At 38.2% G+C, this 19,621-nt stretch overlaps 1 protein-coding gene across 9 annotated transcripts in view; it reads left to right on the top strand.

Annotated features, from left to right (window-relative positions):
- The window catches only part of PHLDB2 (pleckstrin homology like domain family B member 2), a 235,325-nt gene that overhangs the window by 213,648 nt on the left and 2,056 nt on the right, over positions 1-19,621 (top strand). For all 9 annotated transcript variants that reach the window (XM_038003302.2, XM_038003297.2, XM_073009709.1 and 6 more), the window contains 5 exons: positions 7,443-7,647; positions 11,888-11,978; positions 12,916-13,062; positions 14,916-15,135; positions 19,068-19,153. In XM_038003302.2, coding sequence (XP_037859230.1) covers positions 7,443-7,647; positions 11,888-11,978; positions 12,916-13,062; positions 14,916-15,135; positions 19,068-19,153 — 749 coding nt within the window. The remainder of the gene's footprint in view (positions 1-7,442; positions 7,648-11,887; positions 11,979-12,915; positions 13,063-14,915; positions 15,136-19,067; positions 19,154-19,621) is intronic.

Consider the following 19,621-nt stretch of genomic DNA (forward strand, 5'->3'; position numbering starts at 1 on the left):
TGTTTGGCCTCTCTGCCAATGGTGCTGAGAGATAACGCTGGTTTTCTCTCAGGAGAAAATATATATACACACACACACACATATATACACATGCACACACACACATATATAATACATATATACTACATATACATATATAAATTTATATGTATGTGAACATAATGTGTATTGTGTGTATATATGATATATATCTCTCTCTCTCACTGGAACGAGGTTTTCAAACCATTACTAAAGGCAATTTAAGAATTAGAGGGTATAGTATTCATAATAGGATTGTAATATGTGAGAGACATTTGCAGTGGTAATATTTGAATCAAATACACTGATTAAACTATTTTATTTTCTTTGCCAGAATTTCTTAATAAGCTAAAAATATTCTTTTAATAGTTACAAATAATAAACATATATGAGTCTATTTTGGCTCTCATGTAGCACTGTTAAGTTGTGGGTCAAGTCTATTTGCTGTTGAAACATTTTTCTGTAATACTTACATATAAATACTTGAGACAAGGTCTCACTCTGTTGTCCAGGCTGGAATGCAGTGGTGTGTAATTATAGCTCACTGCAAACTCTGCCTCCTGGGTTCAAGTGATCCTCCCACCTCAGCCTCCCAAGTAAGCTGGAACTATAGGTGTGTGCTACCACACCTGGCTAATTTTTGTATTTTTTGGCAGAGATGGGTTTTTGTCATGTTTCCCAGGCTGGCTTCGACCTCCTGGGCTTCAGTGATCTCCCACCTTGGCCTCCCAAAGTGCTGGGATTGCAGGCGTGTATTAGACTTCTTTTTAAATATATTTTTCCCACTGTCGGAAGACATCGAAGCTTAGATTGGCCACAACACCAATAAAGACCATGAAGCATTTTCATGTACTTCAGGTGTTTAAGAGAAAGAGCAAGCATTTGGGAAAGAGGGTGGGATCACAAATTATTATACTCCTTGTTAAAAGTATTTCCTTGCCAGGTTTGGTGGCTCATGCCTATAATCTCAGCACCTTGGGAGGCTGAGGAGGGAGGATTGCTTGAGTTAAGAATTTGAGACCAGCCTGGGGAACATAGTGAGATCCCATATCTACAAGTAATTTAAAAATTAGCCAGGCATGGTGGCATGCACCTGTGGTCCCAACCACTCAGGAGGCTGAGGTAGGAGGATCGCTTGAGCCGGGAGTTGAGGCTGTAGTGAGCTGTGATCATGCCACTACACTATAGCCTAGGCAACAGAGCAAGACCCTGTCTCAAAAAACAAATGAATGCATAAAAGTATTTTCTCAAAGAGTAAGAAAAGCTAGACCTTTATAGTAGATGAATAGATTTGCAAAATTCAAGAGTCATTAACATTATCATTTAGGAGGATCTTTTTTTTTTTTTTTTTTTTGAGACGGAGTCTCGCTCTGTCGCCCAGGCTGGAGTGGTGCAGTGGCGCGATGTCGGCTCACTGCAAGCTCCGCCTCCCGGGTTCACACCATTCTCCTGCCTCAGCCTCCTGAGTAGCTGAGACTACGGGCACTCGCCACTGCGCCCGGCTAATTTTTGTATTTTTAGTAGAGATGGGGTTTCACCATGGTCTCGATCTCCTGACCTTGTGATCCACCCGCCTCGGCCTCCCAAAGTGCTGGGATTACAGGCGTGAGCCACCGCGCCCAGCCATTTAGGAGGATTCTTGTGAGAATATGGTGAAACCGAGGAAAGGTTTGATTTCAGTTATTCTAATCTGTTTTCCCCTAAAGTAATGGGAATCCCAGGCCAGTTTCATAGGGGAAAACTGAGCTAATTCCCTTAGGCCACATTACTGATGTTCCCGCTGCAAAATCAAATCTGTCTTTATCTTTCATGCTATTGTTCTTTATTGATATGTCTTTTATGCAGCTGAGAAGACTGCAACTTCAGTCTTTCTCTGCTGTAACTGTAAAGTGCTGTTCCTCTTGAAGAGTTTCATGTAATTCTGATGGGGCAGCTTCTGAGGAAATAGAGAACCATTATATGTGTGTTGGTCCAAGGAGATGTGTTCTCTAAGTTTGGGTCCCCTACCCAGAGAAGGAGAAGTCAGGATCTGTAGTTCTTAGAGCCCCAGTAGACTGTAAAACTGGCAGGATTTTCTGCACAGCCCAAACTGGTGGCTCATGAAAAAACCAGGAGGGATGGATCACAATTTCATTTAGAATTGTTTGAGTAGCACTTGTTAACTTTATTAAAATAGCAAATACAAGTAAAATTCTATGGTTTTGAAAAAAAATTATACCTGGCATATTTTCATTAACTCACATTTAGTAGACTTAATCATTTTTTAAACTTACACAATTAACTTAAATACACCTTTTTTTGCTGCTATTCATAATGGATACATCAAGGATGATGGTGTAAGTATAAGCCTTACTCAATCAGCACTGTTAATAGAACTGACAGCGTGAGTCGTGCAAAGAACTTTGAGGGGAGAGTTTAAGACAGAGAGCTGAGAAACTCAGCTTCTGAAGTTGGAATGGTTATTGGCTTGTGAACATCTTGTGAACTATTCCTTTGTCAGCTTTAGAATGAATGAAATCTTTGTCCTTTTGTTTTTGTTAAATACAGGAAAGTCCAAGAAAGGTATGACAACCTCCTTGTGTGGTGTTTTTGTTTCCAGCAAATATTGAAAGGTCATTGTCAAGTCATGTTTAAGAAATGATCGGATGTAACACTGTGCAGTGGTGGATTTTTAGTCTAATGATTATTTCTTTTATACAATAGAGAAAAATTGTTGTACATTTGCAGGAAACACAATGCTGGGTACAGCTGCTGTTCATTCACTGGCAGCTGCATGACCCTCTTTGTTTTGGCTTTTAGTGGCAAGGTCAGACCCTGCAGGAAGCATGAGTGCTGTGGAAGCATTGTTTTGTAAGATTCAGAATCTATATAAAGAGAATAGAGGGTATTGTGATGTATATGAACTAAGTGGAAACCATGATTCTCCTTTATCAAGGACAGGTATAAATAAGGCAGGCTACAGTCAAAGGATGAAAGGATTTAGGAAGCTCCTACTTATTCATTTCACTGGAGCCTGTTTTCTAAGAAAGACTTAGTGGAGAGTGAAGTATAGTTTAAATGATTGACTTGAATAGGTAAGATGGTTATTTCGTGTGGCTAGGTGGTAGAGATATAGGATGTTAGACGATGTGTTATAAAACTTGATGAACTGTGCTTCAAATAATTGAATGGCGTTTTACAAACCTCAGCTCTTAAAAACTATTTGCTACTGTCTGTTTGGAAAAGGAATTGTTTGATAGATAAAATCTGGTTTTATTCTTCCTATTTTCTGGTTGATGAATATGTGTGAAAGATTTATTTGTCTTGTAACAATCTCTTTTGACTGTGCATGTATCAAATTTTTTTAAGGTTTCTTGAGTTTTTCTCTGTAAACTTAGATTTAATCTGAAACTGTGAACATCATACCTTATTAATTTGGTATTGTAACTAACACCATCAATGCGTGCATGTTGGGAGTGTTGAATATTTTTCCTGCCCCCTTGTCATCCTTTTTGATCTTTTATCTTTTTCCCTTTCTACAATCATTCTCCTTCTTCATTCCTGACTTGTCCTGTGCTCTCTTCTTCTGGCTGTGGACTGTTATTAGGAAGAATGAATTCCTCAGCAGGTGAGCTATGACAGGCTGAACTGACAGAAATAATATTGGTTAATTTTATCCTCTTAACCCCAGGTTATACTTTTAGGCATCTTACTTTCCATATTACAGCCCAGATAGCCGTGTAAAAGTATATACCACATATTGGGAATGTATCGGCAGGACTCCTACGCACTGTGTAATCGTTAACTCACAAGAGACTTTCAGGTCTAATTAGCCAGAATTAATAGAGACCGGCATTAAAAATAATAATAATAAATGGGCTTTGCACATTTGGTCTCTTGGCTCTCCCAGGCAGTGAAGAGCTGGGCTGGTTTTGGATTCCTTGTGTGGCTGTGATTAGCAACAAGCCTCAATTAGGTCTTGCTTTATACACCTTATAAACTACCCCTTCAGACAGCTATTTCTGTCTGGATAGGAAGAATTTAGAGCGTATTCAAGGCCCTTTTTACTGTCTTAGTTGCTTTCCCACTGATTAATGTTATTCTTGCTACATAATTAAAAAACAGAAACCAAATAGTCTCAGGGGTTGGGAAAGTCTCATTTTTCCCAATCTAGTTTCTTTGCTCCCCCTCAAAAAGTAGATGCATTCCACTTCCTTATTTGACTATTTATGTAGAATATATAGATGAAAAGATAAATTCATGCAGTGACTGTTTATCTTATGACATCCACGTGCTAAATAAATGGGGGTAAACTGGTGCACAGGACATCTGCATCCCCTTTCCTGATAAAGCTTCCATGAGAGTGGAGGCCTAGACCAGTTTCTTGCCATTCTAGTGTTCCTTCACTGCATCGGCATCTCTCCTTGGGCCTCCTACCAGCTTACCCAGCCCCTGATCTTCTACGATGTTTCCTCTGTTTAAAATATCTATGCCTTTGGATGGCCAGGCCAGAGCCTGAATCCCAAAATGAGCTCTTTGGAATCACACTGGTTCAGTTGCAGGATCACAGGAGAGGGCCCCATGCCCATAGTGATAATTGCGGGGGTTGCCTGTTTTGGGGGGATTTGTTCAGCAGGGAGGAAACTAGGCCATGTGACAGTGGGGTTCACTGTGGTCAGTAAAGTGTTACCAGTAGACAGAAATGAGTAGCTCCATGAGGTGAACTTTTCTACTCACATTGGATTCATGGGAAATAAAAACCCTGGGTTGGGAAAGAGATGCTTATTATTGACCTCATGGTTTTTCATTTAAGTTGCCATGGAAATGTAAAATGCTTATCCTACCACCAGAGCGACTGGGAGATTCAGTCGTAGAGTCAAATCTCAACAACTTGTGAGTTGGTCTGGGGAATTAACGTTCACAGCCCTTAGCACAGTACAAATTGTAATGTAGCTGGCCCTTCTACATTCACCTGAAACATCTGAGTCATTTTAGTTTACTATCTCCTTCACTCATACGTTCTATTTCATTATTCTGTGGTACTTTTGGAAAAGTAGCCAAAAAACAACAACAGCAACAAAAAACACAACCCTGGAAGATCTGAGGAGCAAGACATACAGTTGCTTTAAGAAATATGCTCACCTCCTTTCCTGCTTTTCCAAGAGGGTGGTAGTTACTTCATACGGGTTGGTTTTTCCTCAATGTGGAAAACTCAGGGAGAGGAAGAGGTTGGGGCAATGTCACTCAATGCCAGAGAGATAATTCTTCTATGTTTTAAATTACATGGCTGTCGGTTAGGGATTTGTTTTTCATACTACAAGGAAATACCTTGCATGTAGTTGGTGCCAATGTGAAACTTTTCTATGCCACAAATCTTTTTTTGAAATCATAAGAAAATATACATGTGTGACCTTTTCAAATAATTTCTGTTGTGTTTTTTTTGTCATTTGCATAATAAATAATTGGAAACGACTTAAAAGGAGCAATTAGTAATTCCAAAAGTTCAAGTGTCAAAGGTAAATATTTGAGTAATGAATTATTTTGCCTTCCTTAAAAAAAGGCGCAGCTTCACTCATAAGACTATACCAGCTTCATTTCATGCTGTGTGGATTGATCATTATAATTCATGATATTCTATTTAGTCTTGTGGTGTGCTTTTATGTTTTGCATCATCCCTTAGCTAAATGCTATGTGACTTTAAAATATATATATATATGTATTTATAATTTATAATGGCCGATTATATTAAGGTAACTTATTTTCCCAGAAATGTCTTAATCTGAAATAACCTATTTTCACTTAAATATCTAAAACCACTCCAAATACTAATGGCATGAACACTCTGCATGAAATTAAAACCATTTTACAGAAATTTTGACATACAATGCTTTGTTAAGGCATCATGGATGTGGCTTCTATTTTAAAATGGAAATGTTTAATCAGTAACTGAGAAAGCATTGAGCATTACTTCTCTTCTTTCATCCTCTTGCCTACTATTGACCATTTCATTACTACTAAAACGTTCATTGAAAGGTAGGTAGAGCACAAAAAAAGAGGAAATTCAAATGGTCCAGTTGTGAACTCTGAATAGCTCTGTTAATAACTCCCTGGGTAATGGAAACTATTCGAGTAGACATTCTCTTATCAGAGAGAAAGAGATTACAAATTCTAGTACTGGCTAGAGAAAAGTTTTTTAATCAATTGAGGAATTTGTTAATCAATATGATGCTGCTCCTGAGTATATAATAAATAGAGAATTGAAAAGAAGAAAATTTGACTCGTAATGCCCTAAATCAGTGATCGGAGACCAAGCCATAGCAATAACACAAGGTAAAGCCAATAACCTAATGTGCCAGCTGATTGAGCACCAGGGTAAAGAAAAGACCTCTTGGCCGGGCGCGGTGGCTCACGCCTATAATCCCAACACTTTGGGAGGCCGAGGTGGGTGGATCACAAGGTCAAGAGATCAAGATCATCCTGGCCAACATGGTGAAACCCCACCTCTACTAAAAAGACAAAAGTTAGCTGGGCATGGTGGTGCACGCCTGTAGTCCCAGCTACTCGAGAGGTTGAGGCAGGAGAATTTCTTGAACCCAGGAGGTGGAGGTTGCAGTGAGCTGAGATCGCACCACTGCACTTCCAGCCCGGTGACAGAGCAAGACTGCGTCTCAAAAAATAAAAATAAAAAATAAAGAAAAGACCTCTTATTTATGGTGCTTTTCATCCTACTGATGCCTACATTTTCAAATGGTTGTTATCAACAGCTTGTGGAAGGTGGATTGTTATGGTGGGAAAAGAAGAGAGCTAGGGTAGTTAGAGGAGCACAATCATTGGAAGGAATGTTGACTCTGAATTAAATAAGTAATTGACAGACAAGAACAACTGAAAAAGAGAGAGAAAATGAGAAAAATGTGTAGTTTGGATCTTAATAAGATTAAAAGTGTCAGTGATGATATGAGATATGAATTTCTCAAACCCTACACTTGAAAGATTCCACCTGCTGTTTTATGACCAGACTGAGTGCTCCTTAAGTTGAATACCATTGAAGAAGTGCCTGCCCTAAAACCCTGGTTTTGCTTGTCACTAGAAGGCATCTTATTTTCACTTGAACACAGCCATTTCGAGAGGATTCAGGGCCTTTGATTGTGTTTCTGTTTGGTTTATTTTGTGTTTGTGTGTTGCTGGTTGTGCTGAGATGTAGGAATGCCATAGGAAAGTGTCAAGTGATCCTGCTGAGGGATAAGAGATTCAGCGACCACTTCATTCAAACTGGCTTGCACTGAGCATGGCGGTCTTTCTTTGATCTTCTTGGCTTCAAAACAAATTAGACCAAGGCTCAAGCTTCATAGGCAGATGTTTCTGGTTGCTGGCTTGTGTCTGTAGACAATTAAGTTTCAAAGACTGAAAAATGAGGCACACTAACGTATTTATGGCTCTTTCCTTAGGTTATAATCACCAACAGATGAGTGAAGGACACAGGCAGAAATCTGAATTTTACAACCGCACAGCATCTGAATCAAATGTCTACTTGAATAGTTTCCATTATCCAGATCACAGCTACAAGGACCAGGCCTTTGATACTTTGAGCTTAGATAGCTCTGATAGCATGGAGACCAGCATCTCTGCTTGCTCACCTGACAACATCTCTAGGTAAGATTTATTTATGGGGAAGGAAAGAACCTACTGCTCACAACAAGTAAAGCCATCAGTTTGGGAACTGTATATGCACAAGCCCAAATTTTTGAGACATAAAGGGTCTATAATGCAGAAGAGGGTTGGTATCATGATGACCTTTGAAAGTAGTTTCTCTTATCTTGTGTAACTTAACTAGTCAGGCATCATATAATCTGTTTTCACCTTTATCCTATTTTTCTCCACTTGAGCTCAAATTTACACTGTGCTTTAAAATTGATTTCCTTCTGTTGGTTAGCTCTAAGCTTCACTTATGCTGCTTTTGATTTAAAAAAGAAGGCCCCAGCACAGTGGTGCAAGCCTGTAGTCCCAGCACTTTGGGAGGCCAAGGTGGGTGGATTACCTGAGGTCAGGAGCTCGAGACCAACCGGACCAACATGGTGAAACCCTGTCTCTACTAGATACAAAAAATAGCTGGGCATGGTAGCCCATCTCAGCTACTCAGGAGCCTGAGGCAGGAGAGTCCCTTAAACCAGGGAGTTGGAGGTTATGGTGAGCCAAGATTGCGCCATTGTACTCCGGCCTGGACAAGAGCGAAACTCCATCTCAAAAAAAAAAAAAAAAAAAGAGAAAGAGAAAGAAAAGAAACAATTTCCAACTACAGTCAGAACTTTGGAGGATTTCTTACCCTTGTATTTGTTAAAAGGAAGCTTTCTGCTATCCTGTATGTTAAAATTTTTGTAAGGATTTAAGTATTCACATTTGTATTTATACTTTGAGATAAGCAAAGGTGGTCTTAACATATAAATGTGGCCATGGTACTCCTCCTTTTCTAAAGTTCTGATGTCCCACTACCTACTCTCAGATCCTAGAGCCTGGCACTCTAGGTCCAACCCAACTCCTGTTCCTTCTCCTGATACACCTCTCAGAGCTTAAGGATTGAGAGGATGAAGAACTCTCAGATCTCTGTGCCTTTGACTGTACTGGTTCTTAACATTTTCTCAAAGGATAAGCACAAAGTCAGGGCTTAGTAAGTGAATAATGATAATAGTAATAATAAGTATCAGTGTAGGTAGTATTCAGAATACTCTTCTATAAGCCAGTTTAATAATTTTAGCAGAATGGAGATTTTATGCAGAATTGACTCTCAATTGTCTGTTTTCTATGACCCAAGACCTATTTTCTGAGCATTATGTTTGTCTACACTGTAAATAATGATATTGAAAAAGCAAAAACACTGTCTGACTCATGTAACTTTCTGGTAGTCACAAAGTGATGTCTCCACAAAAAGTGAAGGGCAAACGTACCCACAACTCTGAGTAATCCTATCATCCTACAAATATTTTTTTGTTACATAATAAACCACGAGACCAAGTTTATGCAACCAGAACTTCAGCATGGAATTACCTCATTAATAGGCTTATAATTTGGGGATATTTTAGTACATGAGTTAAAAACGAATCTTAAGCAGAAAAGATTTTTTAGTTTTTTACTCTTCTTTCTACCAATCTGCAAAAAATTTCCAATTAAGGATGCTTTGTCCCAATACACATTCTAAACATTAATTCCTCATTACCTGCTTCCCTGGTGTTTATCACTTATTTTTCCATCATAATGGTAAGAGCTTATCTTAGAGTATCACGCATTTTGTTTTAAAGTTGATGGTGGTACAGAAGAGAAATGCCTGTTTTTCTCTCCCCTTTGCACTCCAGCTTTTACAGGCATCTTCTACTTTGGCTTTAATTTTTTGACATTCAGAAGATCTCGTAAGACAATGACATTAAATATTAGTAGTTTCTGACCATGGGAATTAGTTATCTGCAGTTGCCAGCACCACAGAGTCAGTTTTGTGCAAAGCAACTATGGAAGATGATCATGGCCACACATAACTACTTGTTAGGAATTACCATTCTGCAATAGTGCTATCATAGAAAGAATTAAGGGACAAATGTGTCTCACCACACACACACACAAAAGGCAACCACATGAGGTGATAAACATGTTCCTATTATTATTATTGTTATTGAGACAGAGTCTCACTCCGTTGCCCAGGCTGGAGTGCAGTGGTGCAATGTTAGCTCACTGCAACCTCTGCCTTGCGGGTTCAAGCAATTCTCTTGTCTCAGCCTCATGAGTAGCTAAGATTACAGGTACCCATCACTATACCCGGCTAATTTTTTTTTTTCTTTTTAGTAGAGATGGGGTTTCACCATGTTGGCCAGATTGGTCTTGAACTCCTGACCTCAGGTGATCTGCCCACCTTGGCCTCCTAAAGTGCTGAGATTACAGAAGTGAGCCCCGTTAATTAGCTTGATAGTACTAATCATTTCACAATATATGGATACATCAAAACACCATGTTGTATACTATAAATACATACAAATTTTGTTTGTCAAGTATATGTATGCTCAATAAACCTCATGGTCGGGGAGGAGGGAAGACATGTAAGCAAAGAAAATGGTAAACGGTGAAATCTCAGTAAACATTGACTATATGAAAAAAAGGGATAAATGGGCATTAGGCTATTGGTGAATTTGTTTTGACTAACTGGTGAGTTTTCAAGACCTGAAACTTAGTGAAATTCAAATTATTTTAAAATTAATGAGAGATATAAAACATACATATTTGATGTCACAAACTACACTATAGAGTATAAATATAATTTGGTGCCCTTATATGTCCTGCATGCATGTCTTTGGCTTTCTCAGTTGGACCAATGAAGTTTATCCCCTTCCATCCATGAAGTCAGGTATTCACAATGAAGGAGAATAAGAATTCCTGTACAAAAATTAAAAGATTTCTTTCCCTTGGATTCTTGCTAGCTGAAGAGAACAGAGCTTACTCTTTTGTATCTCCTCACTGGCTAATGGAAATAATGAGAAGATATTGCCATGTTCTTCTCTTTCATGTGGGAGAAAACACTTGGCTAAAAAGTGGTCCAAGGTTACTCTGCAAAGTGCAGACTAATTGTTAAGCTTATAAGGATCCGGTATTCCTCAGACAGTTCACTCCTTAATGGATGTGTTTTGTAATGGGGCTGTCAGTACTGATTATAGAATAAACTGCACGCCCTGTGTTCTCTTCAATAGAACTCAACCCTAGATTTAAACCATCCTAAGTTTAATTTGCAAAAATATAATTTGAGAATACTATATTAATAATTATCTATAACCAAGAGGGCTCTGATTTTTCATTTTCATATGAATTTTTAATGAATTTATTTTTATATGAATGTGTCTAACAAACATGTATCCCTACTCCGTGCCAGGTTCTATGCTACAGGGATACAGGCATGAAAGTCTGTATGTCCTCAAGAGAGTCTAGTAAAGAAGACAGGTACTTAAATGAGTACACAGGTGTCATGCATTAGAAACAGTATATGGTCCCCGTGGCTGAAATAGCAAAGTAAGTAAGTTTTGACCTAGGTTATAGTCTCTCTTTTCCAGAATAGTCAACTAGAATGTAAGCAAGTGGAAAATAAAATTTCCTGTTTTGTGTTAAACATTTTCAAGTTTTCGCTTTGTCTTTTAGTTACCCTGACTGTTCTTGCACCTTTTACTCCCTTTGGTTTCATCTTTCACTCGAGTGATATCTTTCCCATCATTTCTTTTGAACCTCTTAAATCTCTTTATACAGTTTTCTGATTGTTATCATGAGGGGCTACTCTTCACAAAACTGGGTGCTATCCATCCATTGCACCTATAGGAGAAGTCATGTTTTAATTGGCATCATAATTTAATAAATGAAGTGTCCACATATATAAAGGGACAACAAAAAGTAGCTCATAATACATATTCCACAACTGAATACAGTGACTCCAAACATTATATAGGCTCCAGTCATTTATATAGAACATTGGTGATAGTCTTGTTGGTCTGATATCTTTAAGTCATTAAACTAATGGGAAGGACTCTCATGGGCCGTTATTTTTAGACTTTGGAGGAAGCATTTAGAACTCACACTTTGTAAGATTTGGTTTTGGTTTATTTACCTATGAGTAAAGCATTGGCATTATTTTGTTTGCCTATATTTTGTCTTCTAAACTGAGGTAAGTCAGTGTCACCTACAATTTTCAGAGTTGAATTGATTTGCCTCTTCGGTCCAATGACTCGTAAGTAACATTCTTTAAATTATGAATGCTTGGATTTTGTCATGCACCTCCCTTGACCCCGTGTGTGTGGGTGTGTGTGTGTGTGTGTATTAGAGAGATTTCTCAGTCTAAACCAATATTCTTAAAAGGCTTTGGTGTTTGATTCAGTGCCAGCACTTCAAATATTGCTAGAATAGAAGAAATGGAGAGACTTTTGAAGCAGGCTCATGCAGAAAGGACGCGACTGCTCGAATCCAGGGTAAGCTTCATATTTTCATGCCGGAGGTCTGTAATACCATGGTGCAGGAGCCCTGCGCTTGGCATCAGGCAATACTCCTCCTTAAGGAGCTGTGTGATCTTGAATAATCACTCAACCTTTCTCAGTCTCATTTTCTTATCTGAAAAATAAAGGTGTTAGATGATTTCTAAGGCTCTCTACTGCAGTGGATTTTCCATAACTTGAAATATATAGTGTTGACATAGACCAAAATGAACGCTTGTAGTTTTTTTTTGTTGTTGTTTTTGATGGCTGCTTTGTGTTCCTGCCAAGAAGCAGGGAGGAATGTCATATCTTTATGCATTATTTCATCCTTCCCAGCTTGTGCTAACTGCACTATTGTAATATTTAAAATCCCACGTTATTATGACTGTATTTCAAGTCAGAATCTGACTTCCTTAGGAATCCCCCAAAATGCTTTTGCATCCTGCCCTAATGGGCACCTCCTTTCCTTTTCTAACTTCCCCATATGCTTCCTCTATGACCTTCAGCCAGGAAGCTACAGAGCAACAACAGGAATTAGAGGGACCATGGCCTTCAGTTAGAAGACAGTAGTCAAAAGACAGGCTAAATCACATGATAAGTGCTGGGGACAGTTTGTGAGGCTTTTTATTTAAAATGGGAGACTTGCTGGTTGATATGAAATGATGAAATGACTGAATATATTAGCAAGCTGGATTTTCACTAAAGACCACAATTTAATTGTTAATTAAATTTAGTGGTTGCATTTCTGCAGATGATGATTTTGGAAGCTATACCAGGCATGGTTATGAGTTGTTTTCTTGTAGGTTATGTATTATAAGAGACTAGTCTACAAACCAAGATTTGTCTAGTAAGAATTATCTTTTTTATATCGGTTGGAACCATTCAAGTATAACCAGTATGTCTTAAAATAATCATTATTATGCATAATGTTTAGGAACGGGAAATGGAAGCCAAAAAACGAGCCCTGGAAGAAGAAAAACGTCGCCGGGAAATCCTGGAAAAACGATTACAGGAAGAAACTAGCCAGAGGCAGAAATTAATAGAAAAGGAAGTAAAAATAAGGGAGAAACAAAGGGCACAGGTTGGTTGGTCAATCTGAATGAATAAGGGCAGGTTGCCCCCTGGTGGCAGTTCCTAGAAGACAGCTATTCTGTGTCTGAGGATGCTTTCCTGGGCACTGAGCATTAGCACTTGACATGTAAAGGTTAAGAGAAGAGTGTGCATTCCTGTGGAAAAAAAAAAAAAAATGTGAGTTCATTTCAAAACTCTTAGGGAACCACCAACCAAATGACACTTTTCCTTAGTCATGAATGGAACATTTTGCCAGGAGCAGCACTTTTTCTTCCACCCATTCCTTGGAGTACATTTTAAAAAGAGAATTTTTTTTTTGAGCAGCTTTTAAAAATGCAACTGGATTTGCTGCTGAAAACAAATACAACATCTGAACTGAAACCTTTGCTTGGGGAATGGAAGAGGTTCTACCAAGCCGTCTTTTACAAGCAAACAATCTAGAGCAGGGTAGTTTTTCACCACGCCCAGTGTCTTGGTCATGGTGGTAGTGTTTTGTTTTGTTTTTTCTGAGCGCTGTATTGTAACATGTGTTCCTCTTTGCTACACTAGGCTTCCACACCTGTGAACAAGCTTGTACTCAAGCAAAATTTGGAGAAACCACACATTTTGTTTAATGTCTTATCTTGGTCGTCGTAGATCTTGAATCTCTGTTCTTGTCACTATAGCTGCTTACATAATATGTTTTCTGAGAAACTAACAGTTTTGTTAAGTACTATGTAATTTAAAGCTCAACTCCATTTTATCAAGATTCGCTAGACTCAAAGGCAAAAGACCATTACTTTTATTCTTTGTGGTTGCTGGCCATTTGATAGTATAGCAGTTAGAGACTATCTTTAAGACTTTGTGTGCTTTGAGGTATTAGTAAGCCTGTAGCGTCTGTTACAACCAAAGTACCACACAATCAAACGTTAAGTATTGAAGGAAAAGTAGAAAGTAAAATTTGTTTATTTTATTTCATCATGCCCAACCCTGTGCCAAATTTTGACTTGCAGTGAAAGTCATCCATGCTTGTTTACTATCTGAAGCCAAACCAAAAAGCACAATTCTATTTTAATCCTGATTATAAGTGTTGCCTCCAAGTATTTAGTTAGGTCATTTCCCCAAGGCAAAGAGGTGGGGTTATTTAACAGCGTAAAATAAGACACCATTTTAGAACTATCACCCATGGTGATACATGCTTCCTAGATTGGAGGAGCTTTCATACCAGCCATCGGTAACATGAAAGACATCTAAATACATCCCTTTGGCATCTGGTCCTGGACAGTTCATTACATTAGGTCGTTTTGATTCCACTTCTGTCTTTATTTTAGCTTTAATTTTCAAAATATAAACCTCTGCTGTCAATTTCTATCAGAATATATGTAAACTGACAAGTACAGCTTTGTGGGATCCTGTGGAGGCCGTACTTACCAAAATAGTGTTCAATCAATCATGTCATGCTTGAGATTACTTAAGAATGATTGTTAAGTTGTGGCAGGGACAACTTCTGGAAACTTAGCAGTGAAGCAGTCCTCATCTGCAGGGAGCAGCCCAGAAAACTTCATACTTCATTACTCTGTTAAGAGCAAAGTACATCTCTTACGCTATGATAAATGACCATTTTTCATTTTCTCAACTGCCCATCTTAAGGAATAGAATCAGTTCTCTGAGTTTATCTACTTCTCCCCTACATATTACAGCATCTTTCTGAAAATCCTATCTACTTTTTAGACTCCAAATGATAAGTGCTTTGTTTGTCTTAAGCTCTTTTAATCATATGGGCATTTTAAAGCTTAGGTTTTACAGTTAATTTCTGCTTCTAAACATCTGTGACCTAAAACAAAACAAATAGCTATAGATGCAATGAGTTTTGCACTTTTCCAGGCTCGTCCTTTGACACGCTACCTGCCTGTCCGGAAGGAAGACTTTGATTTGCGGAGCCATGTAGAGACTGCTGGCCACAATATTGACACCTGTTACCATGTATCAATCACAGAGAAGACCTGCCGAGGATTCCTCATCAAAATGGGTGGGAAAATTAAAACGTGGAAAAAACGTTGGTTTGTTTTTGATCGGAACAAGCGAACGTTCTCTTATTATGCAGGTAGGTGATAAAAAAAATTTAAGCCATATACTCAAACCGAGAACCCCGTGTTAAAGAGCAAAGGCAATTGAAATTCAGTGTAAATAGGTAGGTTGATACATAACAGAATTAATGGCAATATTAGATTTATAGATGTACATTATTTTATATTTAGATTATATAATCCATATGATATGAATTTCCTTTCTGGAAATAATAGACATTATATGTTACTTTAAAAAGTGCGAAGCGGTCTATGTTACTTCTCAAGTAAACTCAGGTCCCAATAAATATTAAGTAAAATTTATTCTTTAGATCAAAATAGTGCCTTTTATTTGTTCTTCTGTTTTAATGCATTCTTTATTTAGGTAACAAGTTGTTTATGTTCACTGCATTTTATGAAACATCACAATATCATACTAGAAGTACTATCACTATAGGGTGGGATCAGAAAAAATATTGCCTTTCAAACCACCACACCAGAAAAAAAAAGGGGGGCGTGGTTTGTGATCGATTGATTGTCATACGTCCTATTTAAGTCACATACAATTAGGCAACTGTAGCTGAAAATCATTCAACTATAGTTCATAAACTAGAATGGTCTTTTAAGCACAGACAGTGAAGCTCGTTGGTAAACTAGTGATCAGTAGTATTTATTAAGTGACTGAAATATTTTGGGATTCTTAAATGTCGGCTGACAAGAAACATATCCTACCGAATCTTATATAAATGCAGGAATACTAGTGCCACTGGCATACTTCTTAAGAACCTCTTATTTCTTCTGGGATCACATGTGAAACATGTCCATTTTTAGTACAGGTATAGCTCTGCTTTCTTTTCAGGTGCCAAAAAAGGGAAGTGTCATACCAGATGTTATGAAAAAACCCTGTTTTGGGATGACTATCAGTATTTATGAGCATCATCAGGAATGGTAAAATGTATCGATACAATAAAATATAAATAACAGTCTAATCATTTAATCAATCCAGTGAGGTCAGGTTATGTTTATAAGGAGAAGTGTGAGAAACCAAGCAGTCTTTGGAAGAAAGGAAAGAGTGGCTCAGGAGCCCCAGAATTTGGAAGATGAGCCAGTAGGGGAATGCCTGCCTTTCACTGAGCAGCACTTTGGAGAGGTTCCAGTTACTGCAGAAGTTAGTGGCCTGAAGCCAGTGGCCTGCCCATCCCAGGTCCCCTGCTTTACCTCTCTAGGTCTTTTTGTCATTGGGTTTTATAAACATCCAGAGCTGCTTTCTTCAGTTAATACAATTTGGTGTCTGCACACTGCATAAACAAAACCGTATGATGTGGTATTCAGAAAACCTCACCCAGAATTTTCCAAAAATACAACTTTAAAAAACTTCAGACAAAACTGCTTCACTCTTCTTCTGTGCGCCTGTTCTCTGAGCCTTATTTCATTCTCTCATCTATCGGCCAGGTGAGTGGTTTAATGCCCTGGCCAACTGCTTCAAACCTAAGCTCCAAGCTTCAGACCCATGTAAGTATGTCTTTCCAAACCCAACCTGCTGGTGACTGATTTCAATTTTTTAAAAATACCAAAACCTTCTTGGTATATGAAAATTACCCAGAACCCTAATTTTTAAAAAAAGGCAAAAATTATATTTCATTCACTTTTTAATATGTATTTATGATATAACTGGCTGGTAAGACCTAGTTGGACAAACGCTACCCATTCAGCTCTGTTTACGGTCATCACCTATCAGCTTTGTCCACTCCTACCCCCACCCCTGCTTCTCATACACAACAAGCCCAGGAATAGATCAGTCTGCAGGCAGTCATCCAGATCACAATTCAGGCTGTACTTTACCCTACAGGAGCCACGTCCCTTCTGCTTGTCAGTGAGGGAAATGGTCGTGTACTTGTGAAGGAGCTGCAAATGTGAACGCTGACTGGCAAAGTCTCAGGACTCTGTGTTATTCATGTCCCTGGTCTCTGTCCTTGGCCTCCTGCATATTAACTGGGATCTTTAGGAGAGTCTCTAAAGAAAACTGAGGCCTAGAAAATATGTCTGCAAATTGATGGGATAATACTGAGAGAGACAGAATGGGTAGCGTTATCTCATCAATCTACGATAGCATTATTGCTTCTCTTCACTCATAATGTGGCTGTGAGGCTTATATTTTTCAGAGTTCTTTCTCATATATGAAGTGCCCTACAAACCTTGAAACACTGGCAAGATTGACTTTTATCTCCAGATTTTATTTTACATTTGCTTTCAGAAAACAAAGTATTATTGTATTCTCATGAATTACTGCAATATCATTTCCAGCAAATGTTTGAGAGATACATTGACCTTGCCTTTCACAGAAACTGACTGAAACTTACTGAACATGGTATCAGTTAAAACAGTGTTTCACAAGGAATAGGAAAAACAAACAAAAAATTATGGTCCATGGGCAAATAGGTTAGGATATTTTGGATTAAATGCAATTAAATAGTTTTACTCTCTGCTGAACCTTTCAGGGCCGTTATTTTTTAGACTAGCTTTTTGTAGTTAAAAAGGGACATTCACCTAGTAAAAAATTCAAAATATAACAAAAATTTGTATGATGAAAGTAAGTCTCTTTATCATCACAAAATTTCTGAGCTCTGATTTTCAAGCTAGAAATATTGTTTTAGATTTTCTCTATTCATTTTTATATATGTTTCAGTATGTATATATTTTCTTCTTTTATTTATTTGGGACTAAATTATTCATTCTATTCATACCCTATTTCATGTGATAGTATTTCAAGGGTTTTTTCCTTAGGAGCAGATACAGATCTACCTCCATCATTTCAGTAGCTTTGTAGATTTCATTGTATGGCTGGTCTGTAATTGAATCAGTCTCCTATTAAAGCTCAAGCAGATCTTTTGCAACCTTGTGCCACAACAAACACAAATCCATGTGCATTTATCTGTACACACACCAGATCTTATGCGGTAACGTTTTAGAAGTGGAATTGTTTAGTAAGAGGATTTGTGTGTGTGCGTGGTTTTTTTTTTATTTGTTTGTTTTGTTTTTATTTTTGTTTGTTTTTTTTTTTTTTTTGAGATGGAGTCTCCTTCTGTTGCCCAGGCTGGAGTGCAGTGGTGCGATCTCGGCTCGCTGCAAGCTCCACCTCTGGGGTTCACGCCATTCTCCTGCCTCAGCCTCCCGAATAGCTGGGACTACAGGCACCTGCCACCACACCTGGCTAAATTTTTTTTGTATTTTTAGTAGAGACGGGGTTTCACCGTGTTAGCCAGGATGGTCTGGATCTCCTGACTTCGTGATCCTCCCGCCTCGGCCTCCCAAAGTGTTGGGATTACAGGCGTGAGCCACCGCGGCCGGCCGATTTACCAGCTGTCTTCCAAAAGAAGCTGTCTTATTTGCACTTCCACTACTAGGGTATGATAGAGTCTCTTTCCCTACCTCCTCATCCATGCTTTTAAAATTCTTTAATATGCTGACATGCACTGTGATCTTTGCAGAGTTTAAGTTACAAAATATTTCAAGAACTTAACAGATCACAGAGTGGTGCTATATGTTTGAGTTATGTTTTGGTTGTTTTTGTTTTGCTTTGTTTTTATGGTAAATGTGATGAAATCTTTGAAAACAGTTTAGAAATTGTTACATTGAAAGGACAATAAATTATTTGTTGAAGCTCTGTTGAAAACGAAGGTGGGGGGCGAAAAATCAAGCACCCTGAATAAAAAATTTGATAGGTAATCGGCTGGAGAGCCTTAGGCAGTCATCAGGTTCTTTGGTTTGCAGCTAGTAATTTTATGGCTTTTCTTTTTTATTTTTCCAATATAGATAGAAGGGGCCTCATGCACTAGCCCAAGTTCTCTGAATTAATCTTAGATAAATTAAATACTTTGTAAATAATTTAATGATTATAATTGTAATAAAATTATTATTTTTTCTGTTCCTCGGTGGCGATAAAGTATTTAACACTCTTCTCTCTTTGCAGACAAGCATGAAACTAAATTGAAAGGAGTAATATACTTTCAAGCCATTGAAGAAGTGTATTATGATCACCTCAAGAATGCTAATAAGGTAAACATCAGTTTTCTAAATTCCTACAATTTGAATGCATAATTAAGAAAGGAAAAATATTTTTGGGGTCTAAGAAGTTTGAAGTTGATGTTCTGATATAACAGATAGATATGATCAGAATGGTGCTGGAAAAGTAAACACGGAGTGGGATGGCTGATCTTCTTGAGGAAAAAAATGTCATAGCAAATTGAGGAAACATTCTGGACATAATGGTTTGGGAAACCCTACAAAGTGACTGCCAGGTTTCTAAAAAGAAGCTACCATATAGTTAAGAGGGGGATCATGAGCATGTCCTAGTAGGGCTAAGAGTAACAGCTACTATTTATTAAGCTCCTACTCTCAGCTAGGTACCCTGCTAGAGCTTTACAAACTAGCTGCTGAAATAATTTGTGAGTTCTGTCTGAGATTTCTTGTTCAGAAAGGCCAGAATGTTCCATGTTCGATCCTGAAAAAGGCTCTGGGGCGGGT

Source organism: Chlorocebus sabaeus, chromosome 22, assembly GCF_047675955.1.
Source record: "Chlorocebus sabaeus isolate Y175 chromosome 22, mChlSab1.0.hap1, whole genome shotgun sequence".
In the NCBI taxonomy this organism is placed as follows: domain Eukaryota; kingdom Metazoa; phylum Chordata; class Mammalia; order Primates; family Cercopithecidae; genus Chlorocebus; species Chlorocebus sabaeus.